This window comes from Gallinula chloropus (genome assembly GCF_964237585.1).
Source record: "Gallinula chloropus genome assembly, chromosome: 1".
Lineage (NCBI taxonomy): Eukaryota > Metazoa > Chordata > Aves > Gruiformes > Rallidae > Gallinula > Gallinula chloropus.
This window is the reverse complement of record NC_140085.1, coordinates 141176068-141190105: the sequence shown is the minus strand read 5'-3', so window position 1 is coordinate 141190105 and position 14038 is coordinate 141176068. Positions and strand designations below refer to the sequence as shown.

At 46.1% G+C, this 14038-nt stretch overlaps 1 protein-coding gene across 1 annotated transcript in view; it reads right to left on the bottom strand.

The window, feature by feature from the left end:
- Nucleotides 1-2698: 2698 nt before the first annotated feature.
- The window catches only part of SLC9A7 (solute carrier family 9 member A7), a gene marked incomplete at its 5' end in the record, with an annotated part of 72837 nt that continues 61497 nt past the window's right edge, over nt 2699-14038 (bottom strand). The window contains 2 exons of the mRNA XM_084279534.1: nt 2699-5273; nt 11963-12068. Of these exons, the coding sequence (XP_084135660.1) occupies nt 5025-5273; nt 11963-12068 (355 nt within the window). The 3' untranslated portion in view covers nt 2699-5024. The remainder of the gene's footprint in view (nt 5274-11962; nt 12069-14038) is intronic.

Here is a 14038-nt window from a genome sequence, read left to right as displayed (position 1 = left end):
ACGTATCTGTGGTTTCTCACTGTGCGTTATTAAACCCCCCTCCCCAAACCAGGGAAGCAAGACCCTCCTCCTGCACCACGAGTCATGTTTGCCCAAGCCCCTTCTCATGACTAAAAGTTTTCCAACACAGAGACACCCAGCATTGTTATTCTGGCATGATTTGCTCCCAGGAACGTGTCCAGGCCCCTGAGCGGTTCTGTCCTACTTTCCATGACTCTGATTACAGTGGAGACAGCTTATACCCCAGCCTGACTGCAGAGCCTGCTTTCCCCCTGGAAGCTTTCTGCCTCCCAGTCATGCTTTATCCTCCCTCGCTCCTAAGTTTCAGCGGGTCACGAGCTGAGTATTTGGGAGAGGAACACTCCCTGCTGATGCATCTGTAAGTTCTCTGGTTTCTCCTCCCCCCCAAAAAAGTCCCTCCCCTCACCCGAACCTTAAAGAAAAGCACATGGAGTTGAGGCCTCCGGTTACTCAAATTCCATTCCCACACTTGTACGGAGGCAGAGCCCATCCCTGCCAAGGCTGAGGTCAAGCGTGTTATTCCTGTGAGCTACTTCAAACGCAGTTAAAAGAAACACTGAACCTCCCTCTGAAAAGCACATGAAGAACACCAGCATCCAGGGCTTTACTGTTACAAATCAAGACTCAAAGCAGCTCCTCTGACCAGTGCTGTCCAAAGAGAGACCCCAGTTCAAGCTAAATCGAAACTGTAGAGGAAGGACCACGCTTTCCGTGCCAATCTACAAATTGTCTCTCTGGCTACAAAGATTAGAATCAGAGGATCTGGTCTCCCTGTTATTGCAAGCTGCTCATACTATCTGTAAAGGTTGCTAGACTTCCTACAATGAGGTCCTTCTCCTCCCCCAGGAGTAAAACATAGTAGCAGACACCATTTTTGCCTTTGCTTCAGATCAGCTCATTGGAAGTTCAGCCAAAACGAAAAGTTTGAAGCCTTTTCTCATCCTCTTAATGTTTCTGCAGTTATTTCCCCAAAGGCAGTTCCCTCACCATAAAAATAAAGACATAAGTGGCTTCTGGGTGCTTTTGTAGGCTAAAAAAACTTGCATCCTTGGAATAGAGCGAGACTTGTTCAGTCTTTACCAGCAAAGGCAGAATCACAGAACATCAGGAGTTGGAAGGGACCTCAAAAGATCACCTAGTCCAACTCCCCTCCCAGAGCAGGATCACCTAGACAAAAACACACAGGAACACATCCAGGCAGGGCTTGAATGTCTCCAGAGAGGAAGACTCCTTATACACTGTACCCAACCCCTGCAGAGCAGGCGTGTAACGTGCAGCACAAACCCACGCATCAGTGTCCCTCCTTTCTATGAGGTGAGGAGAGCTACTGCTGCAGGCAGCACAGGCAGGGCTTCCAACGCACCAAACAGCACCCTGAGAGATCGGTCCTATGCCCAGGCGCGTGGGGAGGCTGCTGATAAACTGCCTCCTGTCCCACACAGCTCCAGAGAATTTGCTCTTTGGCACAAGAGACCTGCAGCCTTGCATGGGCAACTCAAAACACCGTCACTTCTCGCACACACCGAGTTAACAAGCAAGCAAAGCCCAAACGTGCCAGTTTTCCAGGTGTTCTGTGTTCTTCCAAGTTCTGCAAGTGGAAAATCTTTCTAGTTCCACCCCCACAACATTACAGGAAAGGGTACAGAAGGGCTTAGATAACTTTTTAGTCCGTTTAAATGCCAGGCTTGCATATGGCTTGTGGATTGCTGCAGCCTGTAACACAAGGCAGGCAGGTTTCCTCACGCGGGAATGGGGGCAGGCGCAGAGCGGTCTCGCCCTACTGCCTGCATTCGCTTCTGTGAAGCACTGGAATAAGACTAGAGGCTTCATTTTGTCCTTCTCTAGGGCCTGAAGTTAGTAGGAGTCATCAGCAACTTCAAGTGAAGAGTTTCAGCAGTACATGGAGCACACAGCAAGCAAACACACGTGGAGAACTCATTCAGCCCCACACGCAACAGCAGCCCCACAAGCTGGAACATCCTATGCTAGTACAGCAATACCTCCTCTCAGTGCAGACCCTCTTATGGCTTCCTCAGTCTGAAGAGCAGAGCAACACCCAGCGATTGCCCATCAGCACAACCTAAAACTGTTTTTTTCTGCTCAAAGCTTTGCACTGAGTTGGTAAGAAAACAGACATCTGCCGGTACGGTTCGGTCAGGTTCTTGCCTTGCTGGAAAGGAAATGAAAGCCTTGAACTCCTCTTTCCAAAGTATATACACAGGGAACAAGGTCAGTGAAATACACAGTGTTTCAAGGACAATGAAGGGTTGTGGGCGGGGTATTTTTTTCTCCCCTCACTTTTTCAGTAGGTTCATGTCCAAATTCAGCACAAGGATCGGTGCCAGTAGTGAGAGGAGGCTAGATGTTTTAGCTTACCTTTTGCTGGTAGCGAAGTCCAAGTTTGGAAGACAAACAGCTAAAAATTAAGGAACAAAATTGATGGGATACATGAATAAAAGTTAAGCTTGTGTATATGGGCCTCTCCCCACCATGTTGGATAAGCATTTAATTTTGGAATGTGAAGTTCAAGCCTTATGTTCCTCACCTCTCACCAATGATCTGGAGACTTTGGCTGCTCTTTCACAGCCACACTTTGATCTTACTGGTGAACTCTACTCAACTGTATATTTTTTTCAATGGAAATTAAGAACACAGACAGAGGAGCATCTGCACTGGGATGGTTTATTGATGCTTTCAAGAGATTCAGTCTTCCCGAGGAATCTAATGGAACACAATTTCTGCTTCCAGAATCTGAACCCGATCTTTCTTCCACAGAACAGGTAACTCTCTGCCTAAGACTCTGGTTTTCAGCCAAAGCGATTTGGTAAGCTTCAGCTTTGAGCTGCATGTAAAGATTTGCCTCACTGTATTTAAGTCCATTTATTTGGGGTTAGGTTTCACTTTCTCAACCCAAAACTTGGTTCATCTTACTCAGCTAATTGTTGCAGAAGTCTCAAGTCCTCACTCAGCATTGACAGTGTGGGTCCCAAAGACTTGCCCAATTGGTTTTTGTAATTTAAGGAGAAAATTACTTTTTCTACAGCCAGAGCACTTAAAAAAAAAAAAAAAAAAGGAAACCCCAAGCCATGTAAACAGTATAAATAGCATGGATCAGTGGTATCTGCTTTGTCTTCCTTGAAAGCAGAGGAGAACTGAAAAGGAGACATTCTGCTCAGAGATCTTGACCAGGGTTTGTTACTCTTCACCACATAAAAGCAGAGCTCAGATTGTATTGCTCTTCCATGAAGAAAAAGCAAAAGCTTCCAGCATCCTCGTGTCTCTCATCTTAATATCGTCAAACAGTCATTACAGATCAGTGCCCTCCACAGACTGGCCGTGGAGGGACAGACAAGGAGGTAGATCACTCAGAGAACACGTTTGAAAGAAAGCAGAGTGGACAATACGGCTGCGGCGCTTCTCTGCAGCGCTGAGTTCTCGTACCAAACCCAGCCTGCCAGAGTTCAACAGCTCAGGATGAAACAGGGTGGGTATTTACTCACACACAATTTTATGGGAGGGACAACTGAAACGGCAGCAAGAGGAAAAAAAACAACCCCACACTTTTTAGACAAACTGATATTACATCACCTTAGTGGGCCACAGAACTCTTTAAAAAAATAAACCTTCTGAGACATGAGAGTGACATCACATTTTCCACATGCTTTAAAGAGCTGAGCTGCTCGTGGAAGCGTAAGCGTTCAGCTACTGGCGAAGACGACAACGGTATCTCCTCATCTAGAAATTAAAGAGCATTTAGCAATAAGTTAAAGCTGGCCTACATGTAAGTGGGCTAAACACTAGGCAAAGATTGATTTTCTTTTTGTCCCTTTTCACACTGAAGGTGTTACAGCAGTTTGTCACGTCTGTAGCTCGTACGTCGTTGTGCAATGCCCCACTGAAGTTCCACGTCTCCTCTGGGAGAGGACAAGAGTAAACACCTTTCTGTTAGGATAGTCACAAATGGTGAAGCCAGCAGCATTTGCTTGTCTGTTTAATTGGATGTTCGCTGCTTGTTGCACACAGGAACTGTAAGCAGAGTCCATGGATTCTTCTGAGCGATATGAAACCCCATGGTTCCATGCAAGTTCAACACTGCCTGCCTCTCTTGTTTTCTTCCCCTCCTCCCCTCCCCTTAACTGCTGTTTTCCCCAGCCCAAGACATGTTTCCAACCATCTTCATCCGATCTTAAGAATGGTGATGGAAAGTTTTACCTTGAGAAAGCCTGGCTCCAGGCTCTTGTCGGGTCAAGGTACATCTCAGACCACAGGAAGCTGGATGGTTTTCATTTGAGGCACTAGGAATTAGGCTAATAGTAATGGTCAAGGTGCCCAAAGCTAAAGGGAGAAGTAGCTCTCATCGCCTTCCTATTTAACACAGGGCCAGTGAAGAAATCTTTTCCCTTTTTTCCCCCCTGAAACACACGAAGTACGGTGTGCAGTAACAGATTCCCCACAGCCTCACATTCATACGCCCACAGTCCTCAAGTACACCCTCCTGGTTCATTTTATGGTTTCCTCAAACTCATGAGAGAAGTTCACAACAGATCTCTCCACGTTCAGATCCACAACTCCTCCCCCCTTTTTTTTTAATCTCATAGTAACTGTCATGTTTACGTTACTTCTTCCACATTCCCAAGCTAAGCCAAGACAGGCTCGGTTCTACAACAGTTACTTCCACGTACCCCTCTTCAGAGAGAGCTGCTGCTGCTGAACAAGACACTCGCAGCGTGCTAGTTATACTTGGATTCAAAACATGGTTGAAAAGGGGAGAATGGCCAGTTCTCTCATTTGTCTGTTTCCAGACATTTAGAAAATCCCCCTGTCAGCATCTCCAGTAAAAAATAATAATAAAACCCAAAAAGAGGCGACACCTTCAGACCCTGGTAAAGCCACTTACACCTGTTAACTCGTTCAGATAGACACCCCCACCTCAGGTGAGACAGTGGCCCACAGTCCTCCTTGACCCGTCCACAGAGCAAGGGTTATTTTTATCCAGTCAGTAATCACGCGTTGTCCTCCAGAGGAAATACTAGCCGGGTGCCCCTGCTTGTAACTTCATGATCTGCTGCTCCCAAATCACGTTCCAGTGCTTCCTCCGAGCTACTTTTTGTTCTTCTGCCGTCGAGGCTGGTGGTGGCTGTGTGAGGGCCAGAAGAACCGTTTGCAGTTATTGTCGTATCACCGTATGTCACGGTAAGGTCACCGTCATTCAGAATAAAATCAGAATCCTCTTCTCTAAGCTGCTCTTGGTTCTGGGAAAGAAGAAAAAAAAACACAAACCAAAACCATCTTTTTACAGCTCACAACATCTGGTCTTTGCCAAGGAGGTGACTGAACAGTTTACCTACTCATCAAACCAGAAGCAGCAAGCGGTACAGTTCCACCTTAAGAAGTGTCAAAAATATCCTTGAACCCAGTGTTTGCAAATCAGCTTACTGCTGGCTGCATAGCTGCTGCTTATTGTGGAGCAAGAAGGGGGAGCTGGATCCAAGGACTAGATTAGGAGGGGGTAACTAGGGATTTAACAGCACTGGAAGTTTACCAGAGGCACAGGGGAGCTGGGTGGTGCACACTGGTTTCTGTATCACCATTTAGAAGGCGGTACAGGAAAAAGACTGGAGACCAGACACAAATCAAGTTACTCCAGATATGAGGTCAGAGTTGCATCTGTTGCTAATTAGTCAAGTTTATTAGTAAAAGATTGATGCAAACTGGTAAGAACTCATTAGGCCTAAATGCTTTATATTCAAGGTTTCTTCAGCAAATTTTTGTTAGAGATGAAAAAATAACCAGACTCTCTTAAATGATCTGCTTAGTCTTACCTGGTACTGAATAGAGAATTCCAGATCTTAGGAATGCTCCTGAGCCATAAAAGTAGGAAAGACAAATACAAGAAAGCACTTGCTTCTTAGTTTTGTACCTAGATCTGATGTTTCCTTTTCAAAAGTCATTTAAGAAAGTGGCTCATGAAACTCTGTGGGTTTATTTTGGCAGAGACAGGACGAAATAGGTGGTCAGAGGCTGGAAACTGCTGAAGTGTAACGAATCAGCTTTTCTACCCAGCATAACACAACAGCAGGCGACTGTTTCGCCCCTGTTTAACATGGTCTTGGTAAAAGGCAAACCAGATGAATTAGTCAGGAAATGGGACTTCCTCATGGGTGAGGCAAGTTCTGTCAGTACTCAAAGCTTGCTTTGTCACAGGTGAAAGGGAGCGCTTCCCCGTGCCAGCGGCTCCATACTGCTGCAGGAGAGCTGAGACGTGAGCATGTGTAACTGCTGCTCTCCTGGGTAGGCTGGACACTGAGCAAGCCATGTGCTGAAAATGCATCGTTTTCTTCCCTTTAGGCAAAGGGAGTGGGAAGAGGCTGTGTCAGATCAGACACCAGCCATCAGCCTGACCAGGGATCCCCACCTCTACTGCGGAACAGGAGTTCAGGGCCCCTGAGATTGAAAATCTCAGGTCCTTGAGAAAAGAAGACTGAGAAGGGATCTGATCAATGTTCATAAACATCAGAAGTGTGGGATACATGGGAAAATGGCCAGCCCCTTTTCAGTGGTCTGTGGGGACAGGACAAGGGGCAATGGCTGCAAGTTGGAGCACAGGAAGTTCCGCACCAACATGCGGAAGAACTTTTTCACAGTGAGGGTGACAGAGCCCTGGGACAGGCTGCCAGGGGGGTGGTGGAGTCTCCTTCTCTGGAGATATTCAAGACCCGTATGGACGCCTCCCTGTGTGACCTGTCCTAGGGAACCTGCTTTCGCAGGGGGGTTGAACCTGATCTCTGGAGGTCCCTTCCAACCCCTACAAATCTGTGACTCTGTGAAAATGTTGATGAGCCTGTCAATGATGACAAATGCAGTGCTTGGCTAAATAAAACTTCCTGAGAAAGCTTTCTGACATTATTTCAGAACGATAGTTGCCCAAAATACAGCAGCAGAATCCTCTGGGGGATTCAGAACGTTTAACGAATGAGGACTGGGAGAGGTGCTGGGGGGGTTACCAAAATGAGTGGAAGAAGTGATGCAGTTCAGTGTCAGGAGTAAGGCAAGGCCTATTTCAAAAGGACCCTGATTTCTCAGAACCTCTGTGGCACGGAAATTAACGAAGCTTATTAGAGACAAGGGTTACTGTGACAGAGAGCACCGTTCTCAAAGAGCAAATCACAAATTCCTTTGCAATCAAAGAAAACACTGAGCTGCCATCACCCTCTATAAAAGAAAAAAGGCAGGAAATAAAGGGCTCGGCTGCAGTTGGCAGAAACAGCCCTTCACAAGCTTTCTGTTCAAAGAAGTGAAAGTCTGAGGGACAAGCCCAAGCTGCTTTTAGAAAGTACACAAAATAATCGGCTGTTTAAGAAAATCTGATAGCTCTCTACGTTACTGCCAACTGAAAATGAGCCAGCAATGTGCCCAGGTGGCCAGAAAGGCCAACAGCATCCTGGCTTGCACCAGAAAGAGTGTGGCCAGTAGGTCCAGGAAAGTGATTGTGCCCCTGTTCAACCCAAATGATGGGGTTTAGCCCTGCCTGCATCTCAAGCGCTGTGTCCAGTTCTGGGCCCCTCACCATAAGAAGGACATTGATGTGCTGGAGAGTGGGGGAGACCTTATCATCACCTACAACTATCTGAAGGGAGGTTGTAGAGGGGTGGGTGATGGTCTCTTCAGCCAGGCGACAGGAGACAGGACAAGGGGAAATGGCACAAAGCTGTGCCAGGGCAGGGTCAGATTAGATGTTAGGAAAAAAATTTTCACTGGAAGAGTTGTGAGGGCCTGGAACAGGCTGCCCAGGGAGGGGGTTGAGTCACCTTCCCTAGATGTGTTCAAAAAAAGGGTTGATGAGGTACTTAGGGATATGGTTTTGCATAGGACAGGAACAGTTGGACTACATGATCTTAAAGGTCTTTTCCAACCTCGTGATTCTGTGTGATACTAGAATGCCTTTTCTCCAAGGCCAAAGATGAAAAGCAGAGAAGCGAATAACAAGCAGGCTGTTTGTGACTGTTGACTGGTTATGTTTTGTGAAGTGGAAGGAGCTGCGAAGCTCTACCACAAGTTGCCTTCCACAGTGTTTACCCCAGAGGAAGCCCCAGGAAGGCGAAGGCAGGGCTACCAGCGTACCAGGACACATTGCCATGCCAGGTCCAGGAGTGAAGCAGCTGCAGCAAGCTCCTGAAGCATCTCCTGTCTCCACAGTGCTATTTAGCTACCAGCCCTATTTAGCTACTCTTCTCCAAATGGCTTGAAAAGCTCCTGGAAGCACGATACTAAATGGAGAGGGCTGCAGGCTCTGTGTTTTAACTCAGCCTTTGCTGGTTTATCCCAGGCTGTACTTACACGTAACATAAACATGATTAATTCCAGAGAAAACACTTAAGTTTTCTCTCAATACAGTGAACAAACATCACCTCGTACCAGCCACATTCTACTTACTTATTTCACTGCAAGCAGCAGGCAAATTGTTTCATGTATTTCCCCAGAGAACATCCACGAGCAACCCCGTGTAGTACACGGATTTGCTGTGTTTGCAAGCAAAGAGGATGGGTGGATAAACCTACCACTGTGCTTCGTGCAGCTCGAACAATTCTTTCGAGAAAGACAGGAAATGTATTCAAGCAGATCCCTAGAGACTTGACATTCTTCCAAGAAATAACCCCAAGCTGGCCTCTGCAATCCCCTACAGTTCTGCAAGGAACAGCTTCGCTTCACTCAAGAAACGTAGGTCTGAACCTCACTACTTAAAGTGACAAACTCCATGGCCAAGTACCTAAATCTGAAACCCTACAAAGGGCTGAACCTTTCTTTGACGAGCTGCCCATAACCCTCAGGGACCCCATCGCACTCTGTCCCATTTGTGGCAAAAAAATCTGCCCATGCTCCTGAGAGCTCACGTTGGAGGCATTAAAACAGCTAAAAAGGCTTCTGTAGGGTGGTTGCTTACACAGCCAGCCTTTATTGCCTCCTCAGGCAGCACAGAAAGCTGCACACTGCATGGAGAAAGTGCTGGTAGTCACCATGTACGCTGCTGGGTACCACACAGGCATCGCGGGTGACGCAACCTGCACCACAGGTTACTTATCTCAGGGCTCTAAACCAGAAGCATCAAGAAGTGTGCATGCAAAGCATCTGAGGATCAGTGTTAAGGGTTTCTCTATTTCTCAGCCAAGCCCAAATTTTTGCTATTGAAGCTAGGACCACGAAGAAAGGGGAGGGGGAGGCACAGCTGCACAGCTTTCTTACCAGTTTTGAGAGTCACCTCCTTGAAGACTTAGAGAGACTGCAATTGAAGTTTCTTCACTGCATATTTAAAAAAATAATGCAGTTTCCTCTCTTTTCATGTCAATCTGTGCCTGTGTGTGGTGCAAAAACTAAGCTTTCCCCCAAAAATGGGCAGGAGAGCATGCAGGACACAAAATGTACCCCTGAACAAACGCACACATACTCCTCAGGAGTGCTTCATCAGGAAGAGCCGGTGAGAGCACAGGAGCTTCTTCCAGTTGGGATGATTGATGAAACAGAGAATTACAAAGTTTCAAAGGACAGTTAAAAGGGGAGAAAGGGTGATCTACGTTAGTTTGGGACAAAGTGAAAAGCCCTGCCAAATGGTGGTGCACTGAAGGTAACACCAGGAGAGAAAAGCAGGAGTGAGTTCTTGAAAGAGATAATTTTAAACACTAACTACAGCAACCTTTCACAGAATCACAGAGGGGCAGGGGTTGGAAGGGACCTCTGGAGATCTAGTCCAACCCCCCTGCCAGAGCAGCATCACCTAGAGCAGGCTGCACAGGATCACATCCAGGCAGGTTTTGAATCTCCCTCTCTCACACATCGAAGTTCCAACTTGAATTCTGCTTGGGTGGGCACCACTCAATGATGAGCCTACTGGCATGGTCTGAAAGTACTGGGAGAACATCAGCAAGACACAGGAACAGCAGCAGCTCTGGAAAAAATCCACCGTACCTCACCCCTATGTGCCAACTCAACCTCACAGGTACCTCATCCAAATTGAGGCTCAGAGGACACAATCTCATTCTTTGGAATATGTTTTCTGGTGAATGAGGTAATAAGGTTATTTGCTTTTCAGACTTTAACACCACCCCACCCCCCGCTTTGGCACCTAATTAAAGAGAGGTAGTCCCACTCACAGAAGTGAAAATGAACTTTAAATAAGGTTGTAATAAAGCTAGGGGAAACCACAGCAGCAGAAGCTGAAACCAATAGGCAAATGTGTTGCCACATACTTGCAAGATTTCTTCTCTCTGAGACATGCACCCAAATGAGATCCAGGGTTTCCTGCTTTTTGAAACCCATTTGCCAGCTATGTTACATTCTGTTGAGTATTCACAGACTTCGGTGTTTGTTTAGTTCAAAGTCTTCAGGCTTTGATTGTCTCAGATGTACCACTCCAGTTTCCTGGAAGTGCCTCACAACAGCACAACTCTTCCAAGAAGTTCCTGTCCCCTCAAAAACTCGACCTCGTTGCTTCACCCGCACTTAATAAGGCAGCAAAAGATTCCACAGCATTTTAGGCAGCAGTAAAATGGCCTGGTCAGAGCTGTAGCAAAGCCAGCCACACAAAGAACCAAAAAGCAATAAAGCAACTGCAGAACTGAGGAACTCTTGAAAATAAACCAGAAATAAAAATCTCAATTTTTTTTAACTCAGCCTTTGCTGGTTTTAACAGGCAACACTGTGTGAAGGTTCCACATTATACACCTCAAAGTACACAGCCTAATAAACATATCTAGGGATGGAAGTTTCCAGCCCATGAGGGTGTGGGGGTGTGTGACAGAAGCAACCCAATTAAAGAATAAGTTTCCACACTTACGAGGAGTAAAGAGAAAAATAGACCAACTGTTAATAGAAAATGAAAGGCAAAGCTTTCATCATCAATCTGGTTAGATCCTCAGTTACTGGATAACTCAGAAGATCATACTTTGACACAGGCAACACACAAGCAGGCTAACTGCCCTGACAGGAGCTTTCCAGCCAAGACCTGCTTTGAGATCTCTACCATCATTGCAAAGATGGGAATAGGGCCAATTCCTTGAATTACTAATAGCTCCAAATAGGCAGAAGGCATTTCAACTTTCTTTGAAATTTTGCTGCAAGGTAAAAGAGAGGTGCTAATGATACCAGAAAGACACGTGGGGAAGTATTTCAAAGTTGCAAGTGGAATTTGTAACTCTCTAGGAAAAGATTAATAGAAATCTGATCCAAGACTACTGGAACATTACATAGATGTTACCATTCCAGAGAACCTGGAAATCTGAATGATCCCACACAATACTATGGATTTATGAGTGGCTCACAAGAAGTTGTATGTTTCAGAAGCACTGTACAGATAGCAATGACGTGTATCAGGATCTTGCAGGAGTAACAGGAGAATGAAGCATTAATTATTGCAAGACACAGCTGTTAAGACAGTATAGTGACCTGCTAGACTGAGATAACTGACTGATAAACACTTTCTGAAATGCAATCTCCTATTTCACTGTGGAAACAATGAAGGGAAACCCTACCAGATTTCTTTCTGGTGTGGGTAAACATTGAGTGTCTTTCTCTGAAGGAGACCTCAACACAACCTTACCAATGACAGGAAATAATCTTGTCCAAACACAGTGGGGAGGAATTGAATATTTTGAAGGGGTTCACTGAACTGTTTTATTGGCTAGGCCTGTCATTTTCCAATATCTTTAAGTGTTGTGATGGGTTTTTTTTAAGTGCAGTGTTTAAACAGTAAGATCATCTTTGAATTCTACCAACAGCAGCTGTTGCCTTAGAGGAGAGCATCTTCAGTCCTTCCCACTTAAGACAAACCAGCACTTCCTTGCAGTGCGTATATCACACCAACCTTTTCCCCAAAGATAATAAAAACAACCCTGCTTTGCTGATGTTAAATAAAAAGCAGAACACACAAGACTCAGGTCATTCTACTTACATCATAAACCTGAGGGCTCGTCAGGCAGCGTGCTATCAGGCCACACCAGCTGGGTAGAGTTGTGGTTAACGGAGGGCCACTGTGAGTGAGAATCGGCTTTAAATAACTTCAGTCGTTAAGGAAGACACATCAGGGCTCAGAAACTACCACTGAGAATCAAAAAGACAATTAATGGCACAGAACTGTGGTTCTGCCTTTCATCTGTGTCACTCAATAACTGCATGTGAAACAGCCATTGAAAAAAGTCTGCATTTCTAAACAAGTGAGGGAAGAACATTCCCCACCCCCACAACATTTTTCCCTTGATCCTTTCAAGGATGGTTTCTTTACCCACACATTTACTGTGAGCAGAACTAGCCACGTCCCACAAGTTTCAAGCAGTTGCAGTGTTCCCAGCTTTTGGGCTGTGGAGCCAGAAGGAAGCAAGCAGGGGCATGAGTGCTTTGATGTTAACGGTGTTGAGATTGTGAGCTGGAGGTAGGAAGGTGACATGGCTGCATGGCCCGACGCAGAGAAAGAAAGAGCTCCCATCCAACATCCTCTGAGCAATGCAGCCACCTGAACTGCTCCATCACTCGCTGGTGACAGAGCTGTGACTGGAAATCTCACGCTGGTAAGGCTCAACAGCACCTCTGCTGCACACACATACATGCCACACTGAGCTTCAGAAGGGCAAAGGGAAAAACTACATGGCAAGAACCACGTAACACGGTGGCGGAGGAAAGCACCTGCCCAAGCAATGCTACCTAAACTACACTGAGAGGGCTCAGGGATGGGAAAGGTCTTATAGGTCTGCCCCCAGATAAATAAATCCCTATTTGTTTGCACTCGTACTCCAGACTGAGGAAATTCCTGAGGAAATGCATGGGAGTCAAAAAAGGCATCCCTGCTACAGAGCCCCACGCTGATCTTGACTGGCACAAGAAGAAAGTGCTAAGGCTTCCAAACATTGTCTGGAATAAGGACCAGAAGGTTTCTGTTTGTTTGTTTGAAATCAGCTTGGTCATCTTAAGTGTAAATATATATTGCAGGTATTCTAGTTACTTTCTTAGGCCTCTAAGCACAGAGGGAACCAGCTCTGATGTTCTCAACAGATCAGGTGCTCGAGGGAAAGAGGGGGTTAAAGGGGCAGTTTTAGCAGAGATGTGTCCCTCCCCTGTAGCAGAGCCTGGCATAGCGTGTTTACTTGAGCACATAATGGTGCAATTATGCTACTGCAGAGTTCTGTTTCCTCCTTCCCTCCCCCAGTAACAGTGTGGCTACACCCAGTCCTGGAAAGAAATAACATCTTCCCCCTCACTGTGACCTACCAGCCTCTGCATCGCAGACAGGCACGCAGCCACTCGGCCATAATAAAACCAACCCATAAAAGGCATCTGGTACTTGATCGAAGCTGCTGTTTTCTCTGGGTTTAATAATAGTGGGTGAACCCAGGGAACAGCCCACCACATATAGGTGAATTCTGCCTTCCACAGGAATGAAGTTCACGGTTGTCCATCTGCACAGAGCTCTGCAGACAATACCCAGCCTGGGAACGCCCTGCCAAGTGCATCTCATCCATGTCTTTTTCAAGTGAAGTCCCTTTGCAAAGAGTGGATTTTGAGACAGCCTGCCCTTCTGCCCACAAACCCAGTGACTGCATCAGCAAAAAATACTGTGACATTTAGCCATAGGTATAGTACAGGTGGCAATTCCAAAGACCATCCCTTCCATGCAATTTAAGCCCACCCAGCCAATGTTTATCTGAATGCCTCCTTGCTACAGAAGGAGCAGAATTTTACCTCTATGATACAGTACAACAGTTCTGCCTCTGGATATCAGTTTCCCTGCCACAGACTTCACCACTGAAAAAGCAAACACATTATCAGCGCTCTTTAAATTTCTGTGAAACAGCTAATTAAGCTGTAATTTTCACCTAGCACTCTCCCCCTCCCCCTCCTTGCTGCAGCTGATGGGGACTGTACTCGTGTGAGCGTCAGCATAGGGGAAGTCAGCATTGCCAACTACTCCTTTTTTCATCGGGTACATCCCTTTTGTAAACACAGGGGAAGAGGATAGCTCCACTTCCTTCTTAAA